This window comes from Alexandromys fortis, unplaced genomic scaffold (assembly GCF_014885135.2).
Source record: "Alexandromys fortis isolate MF-2015 unplaced genomic scaffold, M_Fortis_MF-2015_v1.1 scaffold_148, whole genome shotgun sequence".
In the NCBI taxonomy this organism is placed as follows: Eukaryota; Metazoa; Chordata; class Mammalia; order Rodentia; family Cricetidae; genus Alexandromys; species Alexandromys fortis.
The window spans coordinates 3,176,528-3,199,701 of record NW_026068019.1 but is presented as its reverse complement, the minus strand read 5'-3'; the positions used below and the strand labels follow the sequence as shown (position 1 = coordinate 3,199,701).

The following is a 23,174-nucleotide window of genomic DNA, read 5'->3' as shown; positions in this document are numbered from 1 at the left end:
TTTCAGCAAAGCCTCAATCCTTGGGGTTCTCTTTTTCCTTTGTCTGATGCATTGGGCGTTGATTTATCGTCCCCTGTGAGGCTGTGGGTGAGATCCCCCCCCCCTTTTTTTGGTTCAAGACCATCCAGGCACACCTAAATGCTGCTCCTGTAACTGGTGCTGTGTGGATCCTGCTAGATATGACTATCAGTACTTCTGAGATAGCTCAGAGAGAAATTACCACCCAGCCAGAGCTGTGAAGCACAGTGTGTCCTGGCCTTGCCAGTCAACTTGGCCTTCAGACACTATCGACGACTTTTCCATCACACTACAGAGCCTGGTGGAAATGCCACAGGATATTAAATGTGTCAACACCACACTTTTCAAGAAATGTGAGAAGCTGGCTTCGGTCACTAGGATGAGCATGCTCCATCAGTAAAGCCCAGCCTCTGTTAGGCTAGCCCACCCTCCCCCATCTCCCCAGACACCAGTGTGGAAAGACACAGGCGCTGAACTGAAATACATTGAAGAAGAGAAGAATTCAAAGTACAGTGTCAAAAATACAGGTTTTGTCTTGGAGTTGTAAAATGTTATACTTTTTAAAGGAGGTGTCTGGTGGTGAGGGTGGACGGGGGATTAAAGTTATATGGAGTGGAGTTTGGGTTTATATCGTCAAATCCCACCTCAAAAAAACAGTGTCCTCTCTAAAGTACTTTATAAATTACAAGGAAAGTTACCCAAGAAAAGGGAGAGAGGGAGGGAGGGAGGGAGGGAGGGAGGGAGGGAGGGAGGGAGGGAGGGAGAACTCCAGAGATCACACTAAGTGTGGCTGCACTGCTGTTCAAGTTTGAAGTTGTTCACTGTGAATAACACACATTTGCAACAAGGTACAGAACAAAAACATTCAGCTCCATGAGTCATGGCCAAAGAATGGCATTAACCACCAACGGAGGTAATGAAGGTGACTGTGCTACTCCCAAGAGCCCTTTCTGTCCCTCCCAACCATCACCCACTTGAACCCACAAGAGCCACCAACCTCGCCCCATGGAAACCACTACCGGCCTTCCTTACTGATTTACCACCAAGCAAGCTCAGTGAATAATGTAGCTTAATTCCATTGCTTTTGTTATGTCCACAGGACACACACTGCACACATATGGTTTTAGCCACATTGACCTTCCTTTGCTCAACATGTCTGAGAAATCCAGCCATGTCGCCGTGGCTGTAGGGAATTCATTTGGATGGCTGATCCACCAACTCTACAGCTGGTAGACAGCCCGAGACCTCTGGCAGACAATGCTGCAGCGAACACGCTCCTAAGAGAGTTATGACTCTTACACAGACACATCTGTGCTTGTGTAAGTCTAGAGTAAAATTGTTGGGTTATAGGGTTTGCATATCTTCAAAAGGTTGGCAGATATTGCCCAAGGGTTTCTTAAAGTCTCTATATCAAGCTGTTACTCCCAGCAGTCACTTCCCCTCCTCGGGAGCACACAGTAGACACCACCACTTAGCCCTTAGCCATTGGTGGAATTCATGATCATCCCTGATTTTAACTTTCCATGACTCTGATGACTGAGTCTAAGATCCTGTTTTCTATTTTTATTTGGCTATTTCTTTTGCCATCATGCTCAATCTTTTTTTAGTTTGATTGTTGTTTTCTTTATTTTTTCTTGGCTTATAATTACCAGATATATCCATCCATCCATCCCATCCTCTTTCTGAAGCTAAAAATCTCTCCCAAGTAGCCCTGGCTGACCAGGTGCTTCAGCCTCCCAAAAACTGGGATTAGAGGACTGTGTCACCACACCTGGCTCCTTATCAGGTCTTTAAACAACTTCTAACTTGAATGTAGTCCAATCTTTGAAACGATTGTCTCTGTCGATATTCCAGCATGGTGTATGGGAGGGGCTCAGAGGCCCCACTGTAAGTCTCTGGGGACTTACTGACAGCTAACAGGTTGCTGGGCCACAGGGATTCATTTTCTTCAGTGGATAGCCTGTCACTGTTGGCCATGGGCCAGTAAATAACCTCACACCCATGAACTCACAAGGAAACCTAATTAAACTCAGCGGGTCATTAAAACAAACAAACAAAAATAGAAAAGTGGGAAGGAGGCTTGTTAGGGAGAATGGGTCCAGAAAGAGTGGGTGGGGCTAAGCGAGGAAAGAGGGAGAAAGGAAGAGGGGAAGTTGTGTGTGTGTGTGTGTGTGTATGCGCGCGCGGGGGGAGGGGGGGGGAATACTTCTGAGGCCTAAGCCTGTCTCTGGCCAACCAGCTGTAGAATTACTGAGACTGCTTTATCAGCCCTGGCACCAGACTCCATGGAGGCTGCTGATTTCAATAAGCCATGTTGAAGGCACACAGACAACTGAGATTCTCAGCACCATTGTTTCTCAAAGTACAGGTTACGACCCGCCCCCCACTAGGAATTTTCAGAAACTGGAGCCACGATTGCTGGTTGGTGCGGATACTTCACAGCCCCCGAGAAGCGACAGATCATCAACAGTGCCCGTCTCTTGACCACACTGAGAACTGGTGGTCTCACTGCTCACAGAGAACTTCACACAAGCCATCTGATAACTCTCTGTCCGCCTGCAAAGGTGGAGCTCTGCGGTTCACAGCTGAGAAAACTGAGGCTCAGAGAGGTTAGGGGTCCAGAATGTCGTCAGAGCTAGGAAGGGACAATGCTGGGACTTCAGTCTAGCTAGATCCAGACAGTTAATTCTTATTTAACAAACTGTAACACGTTAGCTGTACACACTAAAGGGTCCTACCAACGGCACTGTCCCACAGGCAATGCCATGCTTTGACTATCCAAATCCCCTTCGTCCTGACCTCCTCCCAGCGCTTGTCGGTGCCTCTTCTGACTTGCAGTCATTCATCTCACCACCTCCTCCCTTTCCTTCTCTAACTCGGTTCCCTTCCTCTCTACCTTATAAAACCAGTCATGTTCTAGCGCCCCTTCCCTTACTCTCACCTTCAGCCCAGAAACAGGGACAGCTAGAGAAAGAAATCTCAAGACTGACAACACCTTGGCGCCAGGGCCCAGGAGCACTAGATGGCATCGGGGTCCCAAGTCGGGAACAGCAAGGATGGTGCCGGGGTTATCGTCAGAGGGTTTTCTTGCACGGCTTCTGCACTGCACAGGTTCATCTCCGTGCCCTGCCCATGCATCTTTCTTGACTGATGTTATTAAATCACTGCTACATAATATGGGTCATAATAGGCTACGGATAAGGCCACAGGCCCGGGAGGTTATGAATCTCTGAGCCTCGCGGTAACAAGAGTCTTCAGAAAGCACATGCTGGTGTGTGAGCAGTGCTAGGCAATAATCCTGTATGTCTACAGATACTGATACTCATTTGAGCCCCCAGTCTGGAAAAAGTTAGCAACGCGTGGGTTAGCTCCTTCACGTCGCCGTGATTTACCTTCCCCACCCCCTTGCTGGCAATAACATCACAAAAGATTAAAAAATGGCTGAGAGTTACCGTTCAGAAGACCATTTAATAATATCAGTTTTCCGCCTTGTAGCCCTTGGCAGGATTCCCTTTTCATAGATCACAGTGTGGGCACGGGGCCAGGAGATGGTGGGGGTGACTCACAGGTCACTGCAGTTTATAAGTCAGAATAATAAAAAGGAAGGCAGGTCTGACATCACTGGCAAGGGGAAATTTTTTGGTGTTGTGTTAAGCGAACTAATTACAGCTAGCTCTGAACGCCGTGGGAGGAGGACAGGGCTTTGCTGAACAAAGCCGAGCCTGAAGCAGGGGCAAAACCATCGGCCACAGAAAGTCAAACTACGACACTACCCTAGGAGTCAAAGTGGATTCCACTTGTTTATCCTGAGGTCAAGGGCAAAACTAAAATAAACTCTGGAACAAACGCTGTGTTAACGGGGAGAGGTGCATCAGGACCAAGTACCGAGAAGGCAAACACAACCACACGCACTGGCTGTTAAAGGGCTCCGCTGCGAGCCACATCTCAGCTACACAACCACACGCACTGGCTGTTAAAGGGCTCCGCTGCGAGCCACATCTCAGCTACCGCGAACTGAAAGCAGAGGAAACATTTCCAGATAAGCTCGGCTTTTAAGTTGACTTGGTGGAGAGCGAACACAGCCGCGATTATTATGAGGCCCTGGCTGTGAACGACTGAGAGGCCACCGTCAGCCCACGGGATTGCGCTGTTATTAGTATAGTTTTGGGATTAGTGGAGATGTCAGTCTAATGAATGCAGCTACTATATTTGAGCACATGCCCGAATAAGCTGCGCGTTGATTGAGATCTATCTATTTATAAGCACTTCTGCGTGTTGTGAGAAATCCAGCTCCGTTTCCACAGCCTGGCACCCTCCGTCATTTCACTTTAGGGCCTGCTGGATGAACAAGCAGACAGGAAGTGTGGGCATCCACTGAGCAGATTTTACTCCTCACTCTTGGCCAGCAGAGTTGCCTTATCTAAACAGCAATTCAGATAGACATGGATGCTATAAAAACAACATGGAAAAGAAAACCACACCCTTTTCCTCTGGCTCAGCTACAGCTTAAACTGGCAAAACTAGAACTAGTTGTATAAACTGGGTAAATGGTCCCGAATAGCCCCAGCTAACTGGACCTGTGGGTATGTCATAATCCTTGTTCTCGGCCTGGAAGATAGGCGGATTGCTGCCCGCATTTATCATCATTCGCTTCATATTTCTGTGAGTGGATGGCACCAATAGCACAGCCAACAAAAACAAAGGCAGCATGGGAAGAGTGGTCTGGATACACAATTAAGTCGGTCACTTCCCATAACGCTTGGGGATCTCGCAGCCAGGTGAGGCTTCACCTGATGGAGGACCAAGGGCTCCACCCTTAAACGGGCCAGAATAGTCTATAAGTCTATAGGGCTCTGTAGTTCCGAGCCCTCCTCACCCTCCCCATCCACAGCTCTGCCTCCCAGACTCAGCAGCCGCTCTCTAAGCAACCTCAGGTTTGGCTTTGGGTACTGAAAAGGGGTTATTTTCATGCCTCTGTACATAAGGACCCAGTTACTACACCTCCTCTTTGGGAATCTTTTAATTAGTGATTCTAACAAATCATACACTATTACTATTATCAACTGGACCTTACAGAATTTCTCTTGGAGAACTTTGAGTGAAGAAAGGCAAACTGTCAAGGTTTCCCACTGTTCAAGAGAAAATAAATCAGCTGATTATGGGGAGATCCGGTACAGGCAGCAGGGGAAACTCCACCTTCGGGATGTGTCTACTTCTCTGTCCAGAGTTAGCGACCCTGAGTGTCTTAGAGATATCACAAACCGACGGGACAGGGCTCTGAGAGTGAGAAGTGATGGCCGGGGTATAGTAAGAACTCAGTGACTTGTGGCTGTGGATTCCTATCCTTTCTACTCTTATAGCTGACAAAGCAGAAGAATGATTCTGAAGAAGAGGCATTAATACTAGAAAACCAAAGTTGAAAGTACAAAAATCAAGACATGTGGAGCTACAGCATTTATCTAAGATAGATGAACACAAAACACTGAGACGCTTTGACAATCAATACAGTTGATGAGCTATCCTTATTACAGAAACTGAAACTAAGTAAGAGCTGATCACCACGCCACACTGCTCCCTTTTGCTTGTGGTCTACACCCCCGAAAGGAGACTCTTTTGAGAAAACACCCCATGACGACGGGGAGGCTGTGGGCCAACACATCCATGGAGAAGGCTGCTCCAACCACGGCTCCATCCTGCCTTGAACTCAAAGGAGAATAAACTGAGAACTTCAGCCTTTCACTCGATTTCAGAAACCCTTGTCTTTTGGGGCATTTCTTTCCTAACCATTTTTCTTTTGTGAGCTGGGGTTCCCAGCTGGGCACTGACAAAGAGCTCATTTAAAGCCTTGCTCCACCACCCGTGGTCACCCACAACAACTTTCCCATGTACCCTTACCCATGTATCTGCCCTACTATTCATCCACCCACCCAGTCCTCAGTGGTGTCCCTAAAAGGGTCTCGTAGACCCTAAATCATAACTCCTGTTGCCACCTCACCTTCCTGGAATTTTTCAAAAGTACTGTTGTCTCTTACAGGAGAAACTTTAGAACATACTTTGTGTTTTGCCTGTGAAGGCTGGGATAACAGAAAAGAGAAGCAGATGGCTAAGGGACTAGAGTGCTTGCATCCATAAGCAAATCCATTTACGAAAGAAGTTTTTAAAGACCTTTTAAGTGTTCAGACTACTTTATGGTGATGGATCATGAAACGTTAAATTCCAAAGACCGCTGAAATCAGAGACGCGGAGTAGGAATTCTTTACATCTTATAAATAAGAACATGGACAAACACAAGTGGCAAATGATTTGCACATAGGACCCCAAACTGAGCAACTCAAGTCAGGAGCCTAACAATTCCTCACGTTGACTTTTGTACTCTGAGTATTAAGCCCTGCCGCCGCCTTCAGTATTTGCTCCCACTGACATTACTAAGAAAGCATTTCAGTTTGGCATTTGTTAGATGGCACCACCTATAGCTGTCTTCACCCACAACAAGCTTATGAAGCAACCTCTTTGGGGCTGGCAGTATATTCCATAAAGAGCGAACAGCCTGCTTCCTGGTGGCTAATGATGGAGTTGTAATCTGGGTGTATCATTTCTTTTCTTGCATTTTCTTGGTTTGGAAGTTAAACCACACTCACACTTCCAAATTAGACAAGCCCGTGCCTATGACACAGACACAGAATCTCAACGAGTGTAAATGTCTTCACTGCCAAGTCCACTCTTTTATCATTTTTGGACAGTAATGTAGCCAAGCTAATGACTCCACAAGCTTGTAGTGTCTGAGGGTGCCCCAACCCCCAAACATTTGTACTAAGTTTTTCCAAAGGATGAGGCACTTATGGTAGGCTGAGCAAGAATGATCCCTGTGCTGGCCCCTTGTGTGGGAGGGCCTCAAAAACGCAAACACTTAATTTACCGATAACTAGACAAGAGTACAAACAGCCTTTCTGTTTAATGAACTTCAGAACTGCAAAGATCTGAGAGCATCCCAAAATAAGCCTGTTTGCCAGCAAACAAATTTATTTTAAAAATCAGCATCTTGTGTTTCAGATACTCAGGTACTGAGGAATCCGAGAAGGCAAAGGTGCCTTTGCGCAGCTGTCCCTGGCACAGTCAGTACCGGTTCCGGAGCTGGTTGCTGAGGTCCTGCAGTTCAGCCTCCAGAGCATTCAGAGCTGCCATTTCGTTGGTGAGCTCTCCAGAGACTTCTCCACTTGCCGCATCTGTAAAATTTTGCTGCAATGTAAAACAATATGACCATCAAAAGATGAAAATTTCTTCCAAGCAATCTAGCTATAGCATGGAATCAACACAGCAACACAGCATCCAGTGCTGCATCCAGTGCTGTTGGCATGATGCTACCGCCAACAGTGCAGCCTAGGGCAGTGTTTGCTTAGACCCCAGAAAGGTTCACGACCTCAGGAACTCAAGAGATCTCCAACTTTAGCTCAGTGGTAGAGCATCTGCCTAGAGTGCCCTAGGCCTTGGGTTCAACCTCTTGCTTTGTTCTTCATGGCAACTGCCTTAAATGTTGATTGCTTTTGTCAATGTTATACGATAATGGTATCTGGATGAATGAACATCATTCATCCAAACAAAATTCTATTTCTTGTGCCTGCCTGGTGAGTCAGGAATCGGGCAAAAAGAAAATCAGCTTCAGGATTTTCCAGCCACACATGGGCAGGGAGGAGAGGTAGGCTGCACACATGTTCGTGTGTCTCGCTGTGACATATGATTTACTTTCAACCAAGCTGAGTAGATTTGTAGTGTTGAACAGCACTTCCTAGCAGACTTCCTAGCAGGGTGCTGAGTAGAAAATACATCTTTTAGGCAAAGAACCCAAACACACAACGCATTTCCAATAGGAATCACAGTGCTTACAACTCACGATGGACCTGCATTCCTTCTCACCGAGGTTAGGAGGAGCAGAGAAACTGAGGCTCATAAAGAGTGAAAAATCTGGTGAGCAGCAAATCTCACAGCTCCACCCACAGCCCTCATGACAACCTTGGCGGCGACCTGTGCGACGACAAGGAGCTGAGGACAGAGGGGTCACTCTGCCCTGAGAGGACTGGCCTGAATGACCTGTGAGAGTCTATTTAAATTTCCTACAAATTTACCGTTTCTGTGTTATCTATATTGATAAGACAGTTCTTTGTTTAGTTGGAGGTGGGGGGACTCTCCAATTGTATTTCCCGAAGTCAGAAGACAGACTGGCGCAAACCGAGACTGTTCAAGCTCTAAAGGTTAGCTCCGCTCATTTTCACTTTCTAAAGTGCAATTCACATCACCAAACCCAATTCAAAACTACAAAAGGCATTTTTTGTTCTGATACAAAACGATCACAACATGTTTCAAGGAGATGTGCAGAGACGATCCGCCCTGGCTTTGTAAAAACAGGGGTGACCCCACGCTGACGACCTTGCACCCAACAGTTCTGATGAACTCAGGCCATGCTCACCTTCGCTTTGGATAACAAACCCCGTAAGCTGAGCCGAACTGAAGACAGGGCCTGCACAGCTTCCTGGGGGCTGGACTTGCTCTCACTGCACTTTATAGCCACTGCAAAACAAGCACAGGGGACACACGTAGAGCTGGTCATCTAGGGCTCAGAAGCAGCTGTGTACTGAGCATGTGCAACAGTCAACTTTACAAGTTTCACACCCCTAATCCCTCCTTTTGTCTTCTGCTTGGTGGTACTGGGAACTCACACGCAGGCCTGGGCATGCGGGGCAAGCACTTGTCTACCACGGAGTTACACTCCAGTTATCCTTCATCCTTCTTTAAATAGGCAAACACGGCTAAGGAGAATGTTGAAGAAAATGTGTGTGTTCAGATGAGTTACATTAGGCAGGGATCCCACATATGTATGTACAGTCACATACACATGCATACAAATGTGCACACCAGTGAGTTGGGCAATGAAACAAACCCTAATCGAAAGCAAGGCACACCCAGAGGATCCAAACTGATGCTGCGCGTTTCAGTGTGGCTGTCCACGGTCCCAAGTCACTAAAGAGGACGCATGGTTGCTGATCTCACTGGCCCACAAAGTGACATGCCAGATGCACCAATCTCAAATGCTTGCGCATTTTTATACCCCAATTTTACAGCATTCTGGGAGAACTGGCATCAACAATCCACATGTCTTCATCTAGGCATTGTGACCAAGGCCAGGCACTTGAGCTCCCGGGCCACATCTGGTATCAGCTCGGAGGGAAATCGCTGGTTCCTAGAAACTCTGCCTCCAGCATTCTGGGGAGCCTATTTCTCTAAGATTTATAATTCTGAAGGGAGCAAGCATATGCCTCCCTGGAGGAAGGCTGGCTGCTAACACCTTGTAAGAACAAGTGAAGACCTCCACACTAGTGGTGCCTGGGATCTTTCCATTTCTAAAGATTATGCTCACACGCTGAAGAGAGAAGCTCAAGGGTTAAGAGCACTTGCTCTTCCTCAGGGCCTGGGTTCAATTACCAGACCCAGATAGTGGTTGGCAACCATACGGAACCCAGTTCCAGGAGATCTAATGCCCTCTTACAAGATGCTGCAGGCACTGCACTCACACAATGCACTGACAGACATGCAGAAAAGCATCCATGCACAAAACAATAAACTAAAAGAAATTACATTCAATAAATTCAAAAGCAGATCCTATTTTATAATTACAACATCATAGACCACAGCTGCAAACTGTAAGCAATCGGAAGAAACAACCTATGGCCTGACCAAACAGCTTTACACTAATTAATAATATCTATGGTCAACAGGAAATGGGTTTGATGCATCTATTTCAGAATAATGATCAGACTTCAACAGCCTCATGGTGGTGCACACTGATTATTAACTTTAAGCCCATGTTCAGAGGCCCAGCCAGTCAGACACTGAGGATTGCTTCTCTGGAGGAGGAGCTGCCTCTACACAGCAGAGGTAAGCCATTTGCTTAATGCCCAGGTGTGTATACCAGAAGCACCTGTAGTTCCAGTTCTTTAGTCCTTCATTTTTTTAAAAAAATATTTATTTATTTATTTATTATGTATACAATGTTCTGTCTGTGTCTATGCCTCCAGGCCAGAAGAGGGCACCAGACCCCATTACAGATGGTTGTGAGCCACCATGTGGTTGCTGGGAATTGAACTCAGGACCTTTGGAAAAGCAGACAATGCTCTTAACCTCTGAGCCATCTCTCCAGCCCTAGTCCTTCATTTTTTAAGCCAGGCAGTGGTGGTGCATGACTTTAGTTCTAGCACTCAGGAGGCAGAACCCAGGATCTTTCTGGGCTTGAGGCCAGCCTGGTCTACACAGAGACTAAGTTCCAGGCCAGCCAAGACTACACAGGGAGACCCTATCAAAAAAAAAAAAAGTACTTTTTTCAATTTGAAGAAACAAAAAGGACACATACACACATTCTATTAGTTCCTATCTCACTCCCAGAAGGCATTCAGATGGGGCAGGGGGCACTAGGGGAAGGGAGGAAGAACTGCAGAGACTGGAAATAACCATCCTCCCAATGATGCAAAGAACCAAGGGCAGCACCAGGGCAGAGGTCTCCATACTCCGGGACTGCCTTGTTGTCCTTATCAGCTGAAGCCAATGGCAAAGCTTATCTTTGGCAATCCAACAGGCACCAGGATTTATAAAGTGCTGTATTTCCTTTTCAAAAGGGTGTGTGTGTAGAGGAACAGTGTCTGGGGTGGAGGGAGAAGGAGACAAAGAAGGGAAGGAGCACAAAGGACAATGCAGCAAAGGCAGGGTTAAGAGCTACTGCTATCAATTTGAAGCGTCCATACTCAAGCCTGCTTGCAGAGTGGGAATGCAACACTAACCCCATTTGAGTGGACACCCCGGAGAACAGACACTTGTTCTTCCCCATCAGTCGCCCTGCGGGTGCCAACAACAGTTCAAAACCTGCAGCAAGCTGTCAGAAGCAGGCTTTCTGGAGCACTTCTCTGACCTGCACAGTTAGAGTGGACAGGCCTAAAGCCACGCTTGGTGATTACAGAAACTATCTCTGTCTGACCATCACAGAGCTGGGTGCTCAGAGATGTTCAGAGAGAGCAGGTTAAAGGAAGATTCTTCAGAGTAAACCCCACCCTGTGAAGTACACACAGATATACATCAGTGGAGCTCTCCAGACATAATACCACGTTCACAAAGGCCAAAGGCAAAGACCCAAACCCCTCTGGCATCCTCTACCACAAGGCCATAGAATTGCAGTCATCCCCAAAACAGTCTTGTAATCACCTCGAACTTTCAACCTTCCAGCCAGTAGCTAGGTGGTCCAGGAAACTGGACGTTTATATTCTTCCCGACAAAGGTCTGAAAGGCCATGAGTAGAATTACTAACTACTAAGCCCATCTGAACATCCTGTGACTTCTTTACAGGCCCTCACTTTCTCTTTTGGAATTGCTTATGGACCAGATCCTCTACCTCAGAAGAAACAGGGTGGGGGTGCGAGAGATCTACATGTAAATGACAGGTAAAATACTGTGACGTGTATGACTCTTCCTAGCAGCATAGATAACTATTCTCCCATTCTACCTGCAACCAAACAAAGGCCCAGAGACACTAAGTCGCTGACTCAGCATTACCCGGCAAGCATGAAGTAACAGCAGTCCTGGAGCTTTCGTGCCCTGCTCACTGCTCCTCTCTGGCTCCCGTTTGCTGTCACTCTCTGGGGCAGGAGACCCACAATGGAACTTTATTAATTCATTGGAACTATATTCCCAGGGCACGGCACCCCCGCACTCAATTGCCAATAGAGCAATGCACGGCTGAATTTAGCTGGTACTTTTTGATAATGCAAGAGAGTTTAAACCTGAACTATATTTATCTAACAAACAAATGTATAGAAAAGGTTATCTCCCCTCCAAATTATAGACTCTAAATTTCCCAAAGACAGGTATTATACTTTGATTTTTTTATATATGTGTAAAAATATAAGGAATGGTAAGTACTCCAGAGAGCTGCACGCTTTGAAGATTCTTTCTTGGCACTTCTGTCAGTTAAGGAAATGCTAATGATTTCTCTCAATACAACATAATCAACAAAGACTCTGTGTGAACTAAAGGCTTCTTGGGAGTAAAAATATTTTACACTCTTACGAGTTCTAACTGGGTTCTGTCACTTACTCAAGCAGCATTGGAGCCTCTGTCCTGAGTGTATCTACCACATAACAGATGTTCTAGAAATGCTTCTGAATTAAATACAACCATTTCAATATATTGGAGCAATCAGAAAGTATCCATAATGGAACCTGGTTTTTGAATAACGCTATTTTATAAATGAAGAATGCATTAAAATACGATATGAATATCGAATACCATGTGCGAGTCCTGTGGCTCTCTGAACAACTTCCTTAAACGCTGTAACATCTTTCTCCCAACAACTGGTCTGTGTATCACACTTGTATGCCTTCAAGAGACACTGGAATGCCTACGAAAACAGAAAGAACAACATTCAAAACAACAAGATGAATTCACATTTCAAACGGCTTTCTGGAAGTCATATGGAACCAATTCCAAACTGAAAGCCAGCATTTGTATGGTGAGGCATCTCTGTAATTACCATCAAAGAGGGGGTAGGATGCACATCCAATAGCAATAAACAACTCTGCGAACCAAGGATGTTATCTGGACAGGACAACAGAAAGGCCAGAGTGCAGATTTCCTCCAGCCTCCAAGCTGAGAGACGCAGTAAGAGAACAAGGAAGGCATGAACTGGGTGAAATTATGGGCTGGCTCACAGGTATATAATTTCATAGATGTTTAAAATGCTCTTGTTTCATCTTAAAAATTGCTGCTGGAGGTGTCACAGCCAAGAGTGCTCTTGTTTTCTAAAGAGTACACAACTCAGGGGAAACGAAGGATACAGAGCAGGAGTGTGAGCATGCGTGCATGAGATGTGTGTCCTGTGGGCTGACAAGGCCATGGTAGAAACCAGCTGTGTGGACAGAAGGCGGAGGGGAGAACAGCTAGGAATCCCACAGCTTAGCTGGACCGCAGCTAACTCCAAACCCACGCAAGGAGTTCATCTGACTTGCTGTGATCTTCTGAAAAGAAACACAACACAATGATTCCAGCCCTGGAAACTCTGGGCTCCGCTGGGCCCAATGGAGCGCGATTAGCAGGAGGGGCAGGGTGTCCCCTGCAAAGTGCCATGCATGCACTTGCAATTTCCTGCTCCTGTCTCCTGGGTTCATGTTTTCCCCTTTGCAGCTGCATCTCAGATCTACACCCTGTTTTGTCCTTAACCACTCGCCTGTGGAAAGGGTGCGAGTGAAGGGCACCGGGCACCGGGTGCTGCAGAACAGGGACGCTTCTGCAGGAAACTCATGAAACATAAAAAGACGGATGTTGTAAGTCTTAGCATGCCCATAATTCAAAGCACGTAAGGGGGGATTTGAAGGTTGGAGAGCGGGCTCAGTCAATAAAGTACTTGCCTTGTCAGCACAAGGACCTAAGTTCAATCCCCAGAACCACATGTTTAAAAGGGAAAATAAAAAATAAAAAAAAGACAGACATAGCAGCACACACTTGTAATTCTAGCACGGGGAGGCAGAGACAGGGACCTCTGGGGTTCCCTGGGTAAATTCTCTTGGTAAATTCCAAACCAGTGGAAGAGGAAAGCCTGTATCCAAAAGGTAGATAGTACTTGTTATGGTATGCACATGTACACACACACACACACACACACACACACACGCACTCACACACACTGAATTTAAGCATTAGTTTTGTTTCAGGTTATTGGTTTCATCATTCACTCAAAAAAGAAAAACAAAACAAAACAAAACAAAAAAACAACAACAACAAAAACCAAACCCCAACAAAGAAAAGGCAGAGCTATTATTGTTCCATCTGGGGCAGAGGCCCAGGACAGACGGCCCAGCACTGACCTTCTCGTTCTCTTCAGGCTTGCCACTCTGCCCGTTTCCATGAACCTGGGCATACAGTCTCCAGATTTCTCCATCACTGGTCACTCTTGAGGTCACTCTGCCAAACAACTCCTGCAGCTTGCCTTTGAGGCTGGAGGCAACGTCTCCACTTCGATCGGCCAGACCATTAACCACTGCCCTGACCAGAATTTTAAGGACCTTTAAAAATGCACAGAAGAAAACAGTGAGCCAGCGGCCATCACAGAAGAAAGCAGTGAGCCAGCGGCCATCAAACAGTGACAAAGAGTCAAGGGCTGCGCTCCACCATCAGACACTGAATACTGTGGCCTTATTTGGATATCACTGTTACACGGTTTAAAAGTGAAATAAAAAGCCAAGCCACCCATTCTCTAGATGTTCCCTGCCAGGCTCCTTGGAGGGCTTGTATCTGGAGCGTGTCTCCTCTCACTTGGAGGACACTCTGAAGAGCTGAACTATGCTTTCAACACAGGGAGCTTCAGTGGGGGTTCTCTCTGAAACCCCAGGATACTGCCCCAACACCTACTGGGCAGCTCCAACATCTCACAACCACCTGCACACCTTTAAAAGTGACACAGGCCCCCTTCCTACAGTCTCGAGGTGAAGTCTGCTTGCAGAGTCAGCACGTGAACATCAGCCCACACGCTCCTCTCCCACTTTCCTGCCACAGCAGATTTGATTCCACACCCCGACAAATCCTACGTGCAGCCTCCTCCAGCTCAGTGAAGGACTTACGCTTTCACCTGCACCGTGGTGGTCTACTGCTGCAAATGCCGACGGGTGAGCTGCCAGTGCACTGACGTGCGACCCTCAAAAGGCACCTCTCCTCCCTCCCACTTCTCCACGTCAGCCAATTGGCAACTTTCTAGAATAGCATGTTCTCAAACTGTACCTCAGAGTTTTGAACACTGTTGGTGGATCAAATAGGTTACAGCAGGTTCCATCAGAACATGAAATCTTTGCCTTATTTACATTAAGGTGTGCATCTTAGACAACTTCCCTGGAGACACACAAAGACCACCCTCATCTGGCACTCCTTGAATGGCACACAGAGCCAAAGAACCAGCTTGAGAATACTCTAGACCCCTGCTACTCAGTGTGGTCCATGAGCTGCCAGCACTAGGAACTTGCTGGAAATACAAAGTCCTATATGCAAGTGCTCCACCACCCTGGGGTAATGAGAGTCCACATTCCTAAAACAGCAAGGCATCATTTTCCAGGACCAGTCAAAACAGCCGCACCGAGAGCAGCAGAGCGGTCACCATCCGTGTGCATGAGGGGCTGCCTGGGAAGGCGTCAGGCAGCGGTACTGAGGCTGAGGACGGGTTCTCTACTGACAGTCCCTGCACACACAGGTGCTCCGAACACTGCAGAGCGAAGGTAGACACCACTCACTTTCCACCAAATCTGTCAGGGCAGAGACATGCCCTCAGCACGTGCTGGCTTACTCACCTCCAGTCAGCCCTCCTATCCCTGCTCACTTCCCTACTTCTTAATGTTACTAATAAAGCCATGGGGAAACAGAACCAACCACTGCATCAGCCCTCCACACCCTTCTCCATTTCCGCACCCATTAGGTACACCACGCTTCTGGCTTGACTTCATTAAGTTCTCCCAATAACTTGGAAGCAGTGGTCTGCTGCCACTTTACAAACTAAAGAACAAAAAAGTCAAACAAGGCTTGCAGAAGTAATTGTCAAGGTGACCCAGCAAGTGACTTGTCAGGTTGATGGAGGGGGGTGTCTATCTATGTATATGTGTGTGAGGTCAGAGGTCAACCTCAGGTGTCTTCTAACTGCACTCTGTCTTATTTACTTATTTATGTTTGTTTGTCTTAAAGACTGACTGGTCTGGAGCTCTGCTATGGAGACTGTTGGAAATATTGTTTTAAGGTGTGTGACTGTTGTTTTTGCTGCATTTGTTTAACTCTGTGAAGCTGTGATTCTTTGTCTGTCTAAAACTCCTGATGGTCCTAATAGAGAGCTAAACGGCCAGTAGCGGGGCAGGAGCAGGGACAGGCAGGGCTGCAGGCAGAGTATAAATAGAAGGAGAACGCTGGATGAGGAGAAGGAGCAGGAAAAGGAGGAGAGATGACGCTAGAGGGCAGCCACCCACCCATGGAATAAGAGTGAAAGTAAGATGTACAGAAGTAAGAAAAGGAAAAAGTCCAGAGGCAGAAGGTAGATGGGATAGTTTAAGTTAAAAAGCAGGCAAGAAACAAGCCAAGCTAAGGTCAGGCATTCTTTACTAAGAATAAGCCTCTGAGTCTCTGAGTGTGGTTTATTTGGGATCTGGGTAGTTGGCCCCCAAAAACCCAAGTAAGTAAAACTTTGCACAACAGTAGCCCAGGCTGGCCTCGAGCTCTCACAGAGATCTGCCTGCCATCACACCCAGATTTTTTTTTTAATAGACCTCTCACCACTGTTTCTGTTAGACTGCACAGCTGGCAAACTCTTGAACCTGCTCGCCTCTACCACCAACCCGAGCACGACAGTTACAGATGTGGCCTCCGTGCCTAGCTTTTATGTGGGCGCTGGGAACAGAACTCAGGACCTCAGGCTTGCACAGCAAACACCGTGCCCCTGGAACACTCTCAGCTCTGGGGTTGAGATGGGAACAGTCCAGTGACTAGAGCGTCTCCTAAATGCCCGGTTCATGTGCACATTCAATCCAGCCAGCAATGTGTGCTGCCCTGTGCACTCTGCAGATTAAAAGACTGGAACCTCACCAACGTCACACACACGAGGTGAAATGTGGGTCTGAACTCACAATGCAAGCCTGAATCCTGCTCTCAAATATGTGCCGTGTTAATTAACAAAGCACAGCCCTGCTTTTCTGTTACCGTCTATCATTTCATCGTTCACTGCTAAATCTAGAATCTACCAAGGGGACAGATTTTTGTTTTCTAAGTTACTTGAATTACAATTTCTCCGAAGGCATTAGAGCGCAGATGAAAGAGAAAGGAAATAAGATTCTCATTCTCCCCTGCTAATGTTAGCCTGGGCTTCTTTCTAGTTGTTACTGTGTGTGAGCCTATAATACACCATGTGAACCATTTTATCTTACCGTTGCAATTTAACATTCAATACCAAATTTTTCTATTTTTCCCCAGATGCTCTTACCAGATTCAAACTATTCGCCTGGGCCTGCGGAGTGCAGTCAGACAGGCTATTTCTGTGTGTGGCCTGCTGGTGACAGGGGCATAAATCATACTGAGTACATATCTCTGTACCTACAGATTGTTCATGCTGAAGCTTCCTTTAGGTTAAAATTTCAAAAGTAAAATTGTGGAGTCAAAGGGAATAAACATTTTAGGACTCCAGTAAGTTAGTTATACTCCAAAGGGGCACAGTCAGGTTAGACGCCCATCGGGAATATACAGAGACATTCATTTTACTATATAGAAAGGCAGTAGGTTAGAACCCACCAGTAGTATAAGGAGACATTTGTTTTACTCTCTGTTATCAGCAATGGATGAAAATCTCTGAAAAGTGTTCAATAAAAGGTATTTTTTAAGGTATCATTGAAATTAAACCTCACCATTTCCTTAAACAGTTCCAAATGTTTATGAACTAAATATATTTCCTTTCCAAGAAATTAACATTTTTTCTTAATGCACATTGACCTCATTTTTCCCCCAATGTGAGTTTTATTGTTCATTGTAAACTAACACATGTTGCTAGCTCCTCCAAGTCCCAGCCCCTGACACCATGTGAAAAAGCAGCGAGTTGTGGGCTGAGGAGGTAACCAACAGAAGAGCCGCCAATGAACAGAAGTGCCTAGGGAAGAAGGGAGAGAAGTGACGGTCCAGAGATGGCTGCAAAGTGGGTAAACTTTGCATTCTCTTCTTTCACCTACTACCCACATGCCATATGCCACCAGCATGTGCCAACTACAACACAGAGCAGTGTGAGCCCAGTGCAAGCCAGGGACCACGCGAGCACATCAGGGCTGGGTCAGAGCTGCAGGGAGAGGGGCAGGCAGCCTGGCTCCTCTTCCCTCCCAGATCTTCCAGATTCTAGGGTAAACTGATTGCTCAGATGATGGACATGGGAAAGTATATGTCTGGCAGAGTCAGGAGCTTCCTGAGGAACCAGTCAGCTAGAGGCCCTACTACACAGAAGAAAATTAGTGAGGGGACTGTACTTGGGGATACTCTCCCAGAGAAGGAAAGGGAGAGGGCAAGAAAGAGGCTAAGAAGCATCTGGTGAGGGGAGCAAGAAATTCCAAAACCAGGTGAGGAATCAGCAGTCAACCACGCCTGATGAGGCTGTCAGCTGCCCCTCAGCGGGAGAGCAGGCAGCACTAAATGGCATGGGTTGCCAAGGCCTCAGGCAGACGCCTAACCAGGAGCTGGCCAAAGGGGACAGAGAAGGGCTGGCAGCAGAGCGGAGCTAAGGGTTTTTGATTTGTTTATGTGGCTAAATTACTTACACATACTTGGAAAACAATGCTAACTTTCAATGCTAATGATATTTTCCTGTCTGTACCATGATACATTAAAGGGATAAATCTACTCCCTGGCAATTATAAGGGAAGCTCATTAGCCTTTTTCTCTGAGACTAAGTCTAACAGTCTACACTGAAGAGTTCTTCATTCTGAACACTCTTCACAGGTCTGACGCCCTTCCTGACCTGAGAGCTTGGAACATTTCACCAATGTGTATGTACCCATGCACAATTTTCATCTTGGTATTTAATTTCAGTCTCCAAAAGCCTTCTTTAGACATTCTAACTTGTTCTTCATAGCTTGGTGCCTGTTTCTTAATATTACACATGAACAAATGCATGTGTATTTTATTTTATTTTATTTTAAAATGTGTATATGCGTGCTGGGTGTGCGTGCCTGTGTTCCTGCGCATGCGCGCTCATGAACATGTGCACATGCCACAGTATGCAGAGGAGTTATTTCTCATTTTACACCATGTGGGTCCCAGGGACTGAACTCAGGTGGTCAGCCTTGCTTGCTGGCTCCTTCACCCATTGAATCATCTTGCTGGCCCCACTTGTCTCTCTTTGAAAAGATTTATTATCTTTTTATCAACTCCTATTTTTTCCCTAGTGCTGGCGATTGCACTGAGGGCCACACACATGCCATAAACACACAATCCTCTAGTGGCCCAGCCCTCCTCCTATTTTTAGCAACTCTCTGTCGTTCCTAGGCATTCAAACCTCTGATAGTGTCTAAAGGAAAGCCCTTGGCATGACTAATTGAGGGTTCTCTGGCTTCCCCTCAAGACACCTCTGCTGCTTCTACCAGCTCCCAGTGAGGTGTTGGATCTGTTCTGAAGACTTCCCACATCCACACCACACTCGCAGTCAGACCTATAGCTGTTTTCTCCATGAAAGAAAGTATAAAATGGTGGCAAAATACAGTTTCTCTCAAATTCATGTCTACCTCGACCCCAGAATATGACTGGGAGAAATAGGGTCTTTGTAGATAGAATTAGTGGCAATGAGGTCATACCGGACCAAGGTGGTCCCTCGGTTGAGTGGCTGGGAATGGATGTCATTCCATCGACTTCTCTCATGTAAGGAGCAGGGAAGGAGATGCAGACATGGCTGAGTTTGGAGGAGGAAGGTCTAGGCCACTAGAAACTAGAAGGACTTCCCTCTAGAATTCTCAGCAACACGACAAGTTAACACTCTGATTTTGGATTTCTGGTTTTCAGAGCTGAACGACGAGAAGAAACTTTACACAAGACACCAAGCTTGTAGAAATTTGTTACAGCAGCTCTAAAGAGAACCAAGACACTATGGAAAACATTCAAACAAGCTCTTCCCAGGCACTGACCTGGCCAGGCCTGGCTTCAGTGCAGGAAGTCACAAAACAATGTCACCCTCAAGGCCTGTCCCCTCTGTGGCTGGTGACCCCATACTTTGCTTGCTAATCAGAAGTACCTCCCCATGTACAGAAGTTTTAGATGATAAGTCTCTTGTGATTTCTTGATTATATGTGTTTCCTCCACCCCCAAGTTGATAAAAATACCTACCAAATTTTCCTCAAGTGCTCTTACGGCTTCCCTGCTTGACGATAACAACTACTTTCTGATGCACTTGCATGCCCCAGGCAGCAGGCCACACCTACTACTGTATTAACTCACTTGAGCCTCATAAAACTCCTTTCTTGAGGCAGTTCCATTTCATCCCGACCTTATGAAACCAGGGCATGAAGTGGTTAACTAACCTGCCCAAGATCACATGGCCAGTGATTCGCTGAGAGGTGGGGGACAAACTCAGGCTGCCTAATTCCCACCTACACTTACCTACAGTATCATTAGAATTCCAATTTAAATATTTCGCCCATCTGAACTTATTTTAGTTTGTGGATGGATGCAGAACTTAAGTTTTTGGACTTAATGTCTGGCTAACTACTTTGTACATATTGAATATTGTATTCTTATAACAAAGATTTCAAAATATGCCACTATTACTTATGTGAATGTGTTTGTGGATTCTACATTCAGTTCCCCTTCATTCCTATAGCAGATGTTAACTCTTTATATCATAAAGATATCATTAGCTTTTTGCCTTTCTTATTTGTTATAAATATTTGTCACATGTTTTTTTAATGTGGTCATAAAAATTCCTTCCAGTTTTCCTTTATTGCCTTTAGTAAGCATTCTCTTCTATTCCTAATTTTTCTAGGAGACGAAGTATTTGGCATATATTTAGTCCATTTGGAGCTCATTTGGTGCATCATTAAACACTCTAAATAAATATTTGAAGCCTGGATGCTTAAAAGATTTTTTAAAATGTCAACGATGTAGCTTATTGTGATAAATATGGGACAGAGAAATAAAATAAAATTAACTAAATTAATCAAAATCCCATTATAGCTTTTCGACAAGATGGTGCTGACAGAGAAGAAAAGAGTCCCTGCCGTCTGTGGCCAAGGCCTAAGCAAAGGCTCTGAAAAGAGAGAAAGCAGTGCTGAGAGGCATCCACAACCAACCACAAAAAGATCTGTCACCCACCTCCCAGGCCAAGACCCTGAGGTGACTGAAGTAGTTCAAATAGCCTCTCAAGAGCACTTCCAGAGAAACAAGGTTGGCCAAGTGCTATCATTATGCTTCCCTGACCACTGAGTAGCCATGAAGAGACCAGAGACAAAACAGCTCAGTGCAGATCAAACAGGCTGTGAGGAAATCCTATGATACTCCTAAGGGAGAGAGGAAGGTGTGTGTTCGTCTGACTCCTGATTATGATGCTTTGGATGTTACCAACAAAACCAGAATCATTTCAACTGAGACCATCTGCTAACTTTAAGTATAGTTTTCATCATACAATTCATTTTTGGCTAAATATTTATTAAATATTTTACTCTTTTGAATATATTATAAATGGAATTGATTGCACAATTACTGATCAGTGGGGGAGAGGCCAGCCCATGGTGGGTGGTGCCATCCCTGGGCTGGTGGTCCTTGGTTCTATAAGAAGGGGGGCTGAACAAGCCATGGAAAACAAGCCAGTAAACAGCACCCCTCCATGGCCTCTGCATCAGCTCCTGCCTCCAGGCTCCTGCCCTGTTTGAGTCCCTGTCCTGACTTCCTTCAGTGATGAACAGCAGTGCTGAAATGTAAGCAAATAAGCCCTTTCCTCCCCAACATGCTTTTCCGTCATGGTGTTTCATCACAGGACTAGAACCCTGACTAAGACAGACTTTGCTAAATTAGTTCTAACAGCTTTTGTGTGATCTTTATGAGATTCTATATGTAAGGTCTTGTCATTGGCAAATATATACTTTGACTTCTTCTCTTCCTATAGGCTTATCTATTTGATTTTCTTGTCTAATTATTCTGGCAACAACCCCAACGCTGTCAAATGGTGACAGCAGGCATCTCTGGTCTTAGGAAGAAGTCATTCACTTCAGAGAATACTGGTAACTGGATTTCTTTCTTAGTCAGACGATGTAGTTTCCTTCTGGTCCTGGTTTGTTGGTGCTTCTATTAGGAAAGGGCCTTGGATTTTACTAAAAGTCTTTTCTATAGCAATAGTGGTGATCATGTATATTCTTAACCTCTCATTCTTTTAATGCGTCACATCTATTCTCATATGCTAATCAATGCTCAAATTCCAGGAGTAAGTCTCCCTTGGTCACCACCCTATATTATGACACAAAATCAATTTCACAGTGTTTTGTTTTACATAATTGTTCAAAAGGAATTTGGAACTACAGTCTTCTTTCCTGGCATCTATTTCTGGCTTTGATATCAAGGTTACACTGGCCTCACAAAAATTCAGCTTTAGGGGGAAGGTTCTTTATGTTTGATAGAACTCAGCAGTGAGTTCCAGGCTTTCCAGTGCTGGTAGAGGTTTGTTTACTGATTCCATCTCCAAATTAGTTACAGATTTGTCAGATTTTCTTCTGTGTGAGCTACTTTTCATAGGAATCCTTCAGTCCGTCTAGGTTATCTTACCTGTTGGCAAACAGGGGCTTACAGCACTCTCTCTGACGACCCTTTTTCCTCCTGAATTGTAGCATGTTCTCGATTCCCTGTCTAATTTCAATGAACTGTCTTTCTTAGCTCATCTATCTAAAGCTTTGTCAATGTTGTCAGCATTTTTTAAGCACTGTTTCTATTCTCCATTTTACTTATCTCTCCTGATCTTTATTCTTTCCCTGACTCTGCTAGTTCTGAGTTTGTCTGCTTATTTGTTTTTCTTCACCTAGTAACGCCCTAGGGTATAAAAACAGCTTACTGAGTCCATCACTCAGGGAGCAGCAGCAGGTGAATTTCTGTGAGCTCAGGGGAGACTAGTCTATATAGTAATATCCAGGACAGTCAGGGCTACATAAAGAGACCCTGTCTCCAAAATGCAAAAAGATCAGCTGTTTACTAAAAATCTTTCTTGTGTTTTAAAATGATTATATTCAGCTTGCCATAAGCATTCAATTTACCAGTACTTCTACTGCGTCCCATAAGATCTAATGTTGTATTTTCATTTTGTCTCTAAATACGTTCTGATTTTTCATCTGCTGTCTTAGTAAGTGGTCTACTTCTGTGAAGAGACATCATAACCACAGCAACTCTTATAAAGGAAAGCTTTTAAATGGAGCTTGTATACAGTTTCAGAGGTTTAGTCCATTATCACCATGGCAGGGAGCATTGTAGCACGCAGGCAGATGTGGTGCTGGAGAAGCAGTTGATAGTTCTGCATCCAGATCCACAGACAACAGGAAGAGAGAGACACTGGGACTGGCGCAGGCTTCTGAAACCTCAGAGCCCGCCCCCAGTGACAG

At 45.6% G+C, this 23,174-nt stretch overlaps 1 protein-coding gene across 1 annotated transcript in view; it reads right to left on the bottom strand.

The window, feature by feature from the left end:
- Window positions 1-7,012: 7,012 nt before the first annotated feature.
- Window positions 7,013-23,174, bottom strand: part of Ttc27 (tetratricopeptide repeat domain 27) — a 129,231-nt gene continuing 113,069 nt past the window's right edge. The window contains exons 17-20 of the mRNA XM_050162979.1: window positions 13,914-14,111; window positions 12,340-12,451; window positions 8,480-8,580; window positions 7,013-7,254 (exon numbers count right to left, since the gene is read on the bottom strand). Of these exons, the coding sequence (XP_050018936.1) occupies window positions 7,132-7,254; window positions 8,480-8,580; window positions 12,340-12,451; window positions 13,914-14,111 (534 nt within the window). The 3' untranslated portion in view covers window positions 7,013-7,131. The remainder of the gene's footprint in view (window positions 7,255-8,479; window positions 8,581-12,339; window positions 12,452-13,913; window positions 14,112-23,174) is intronic.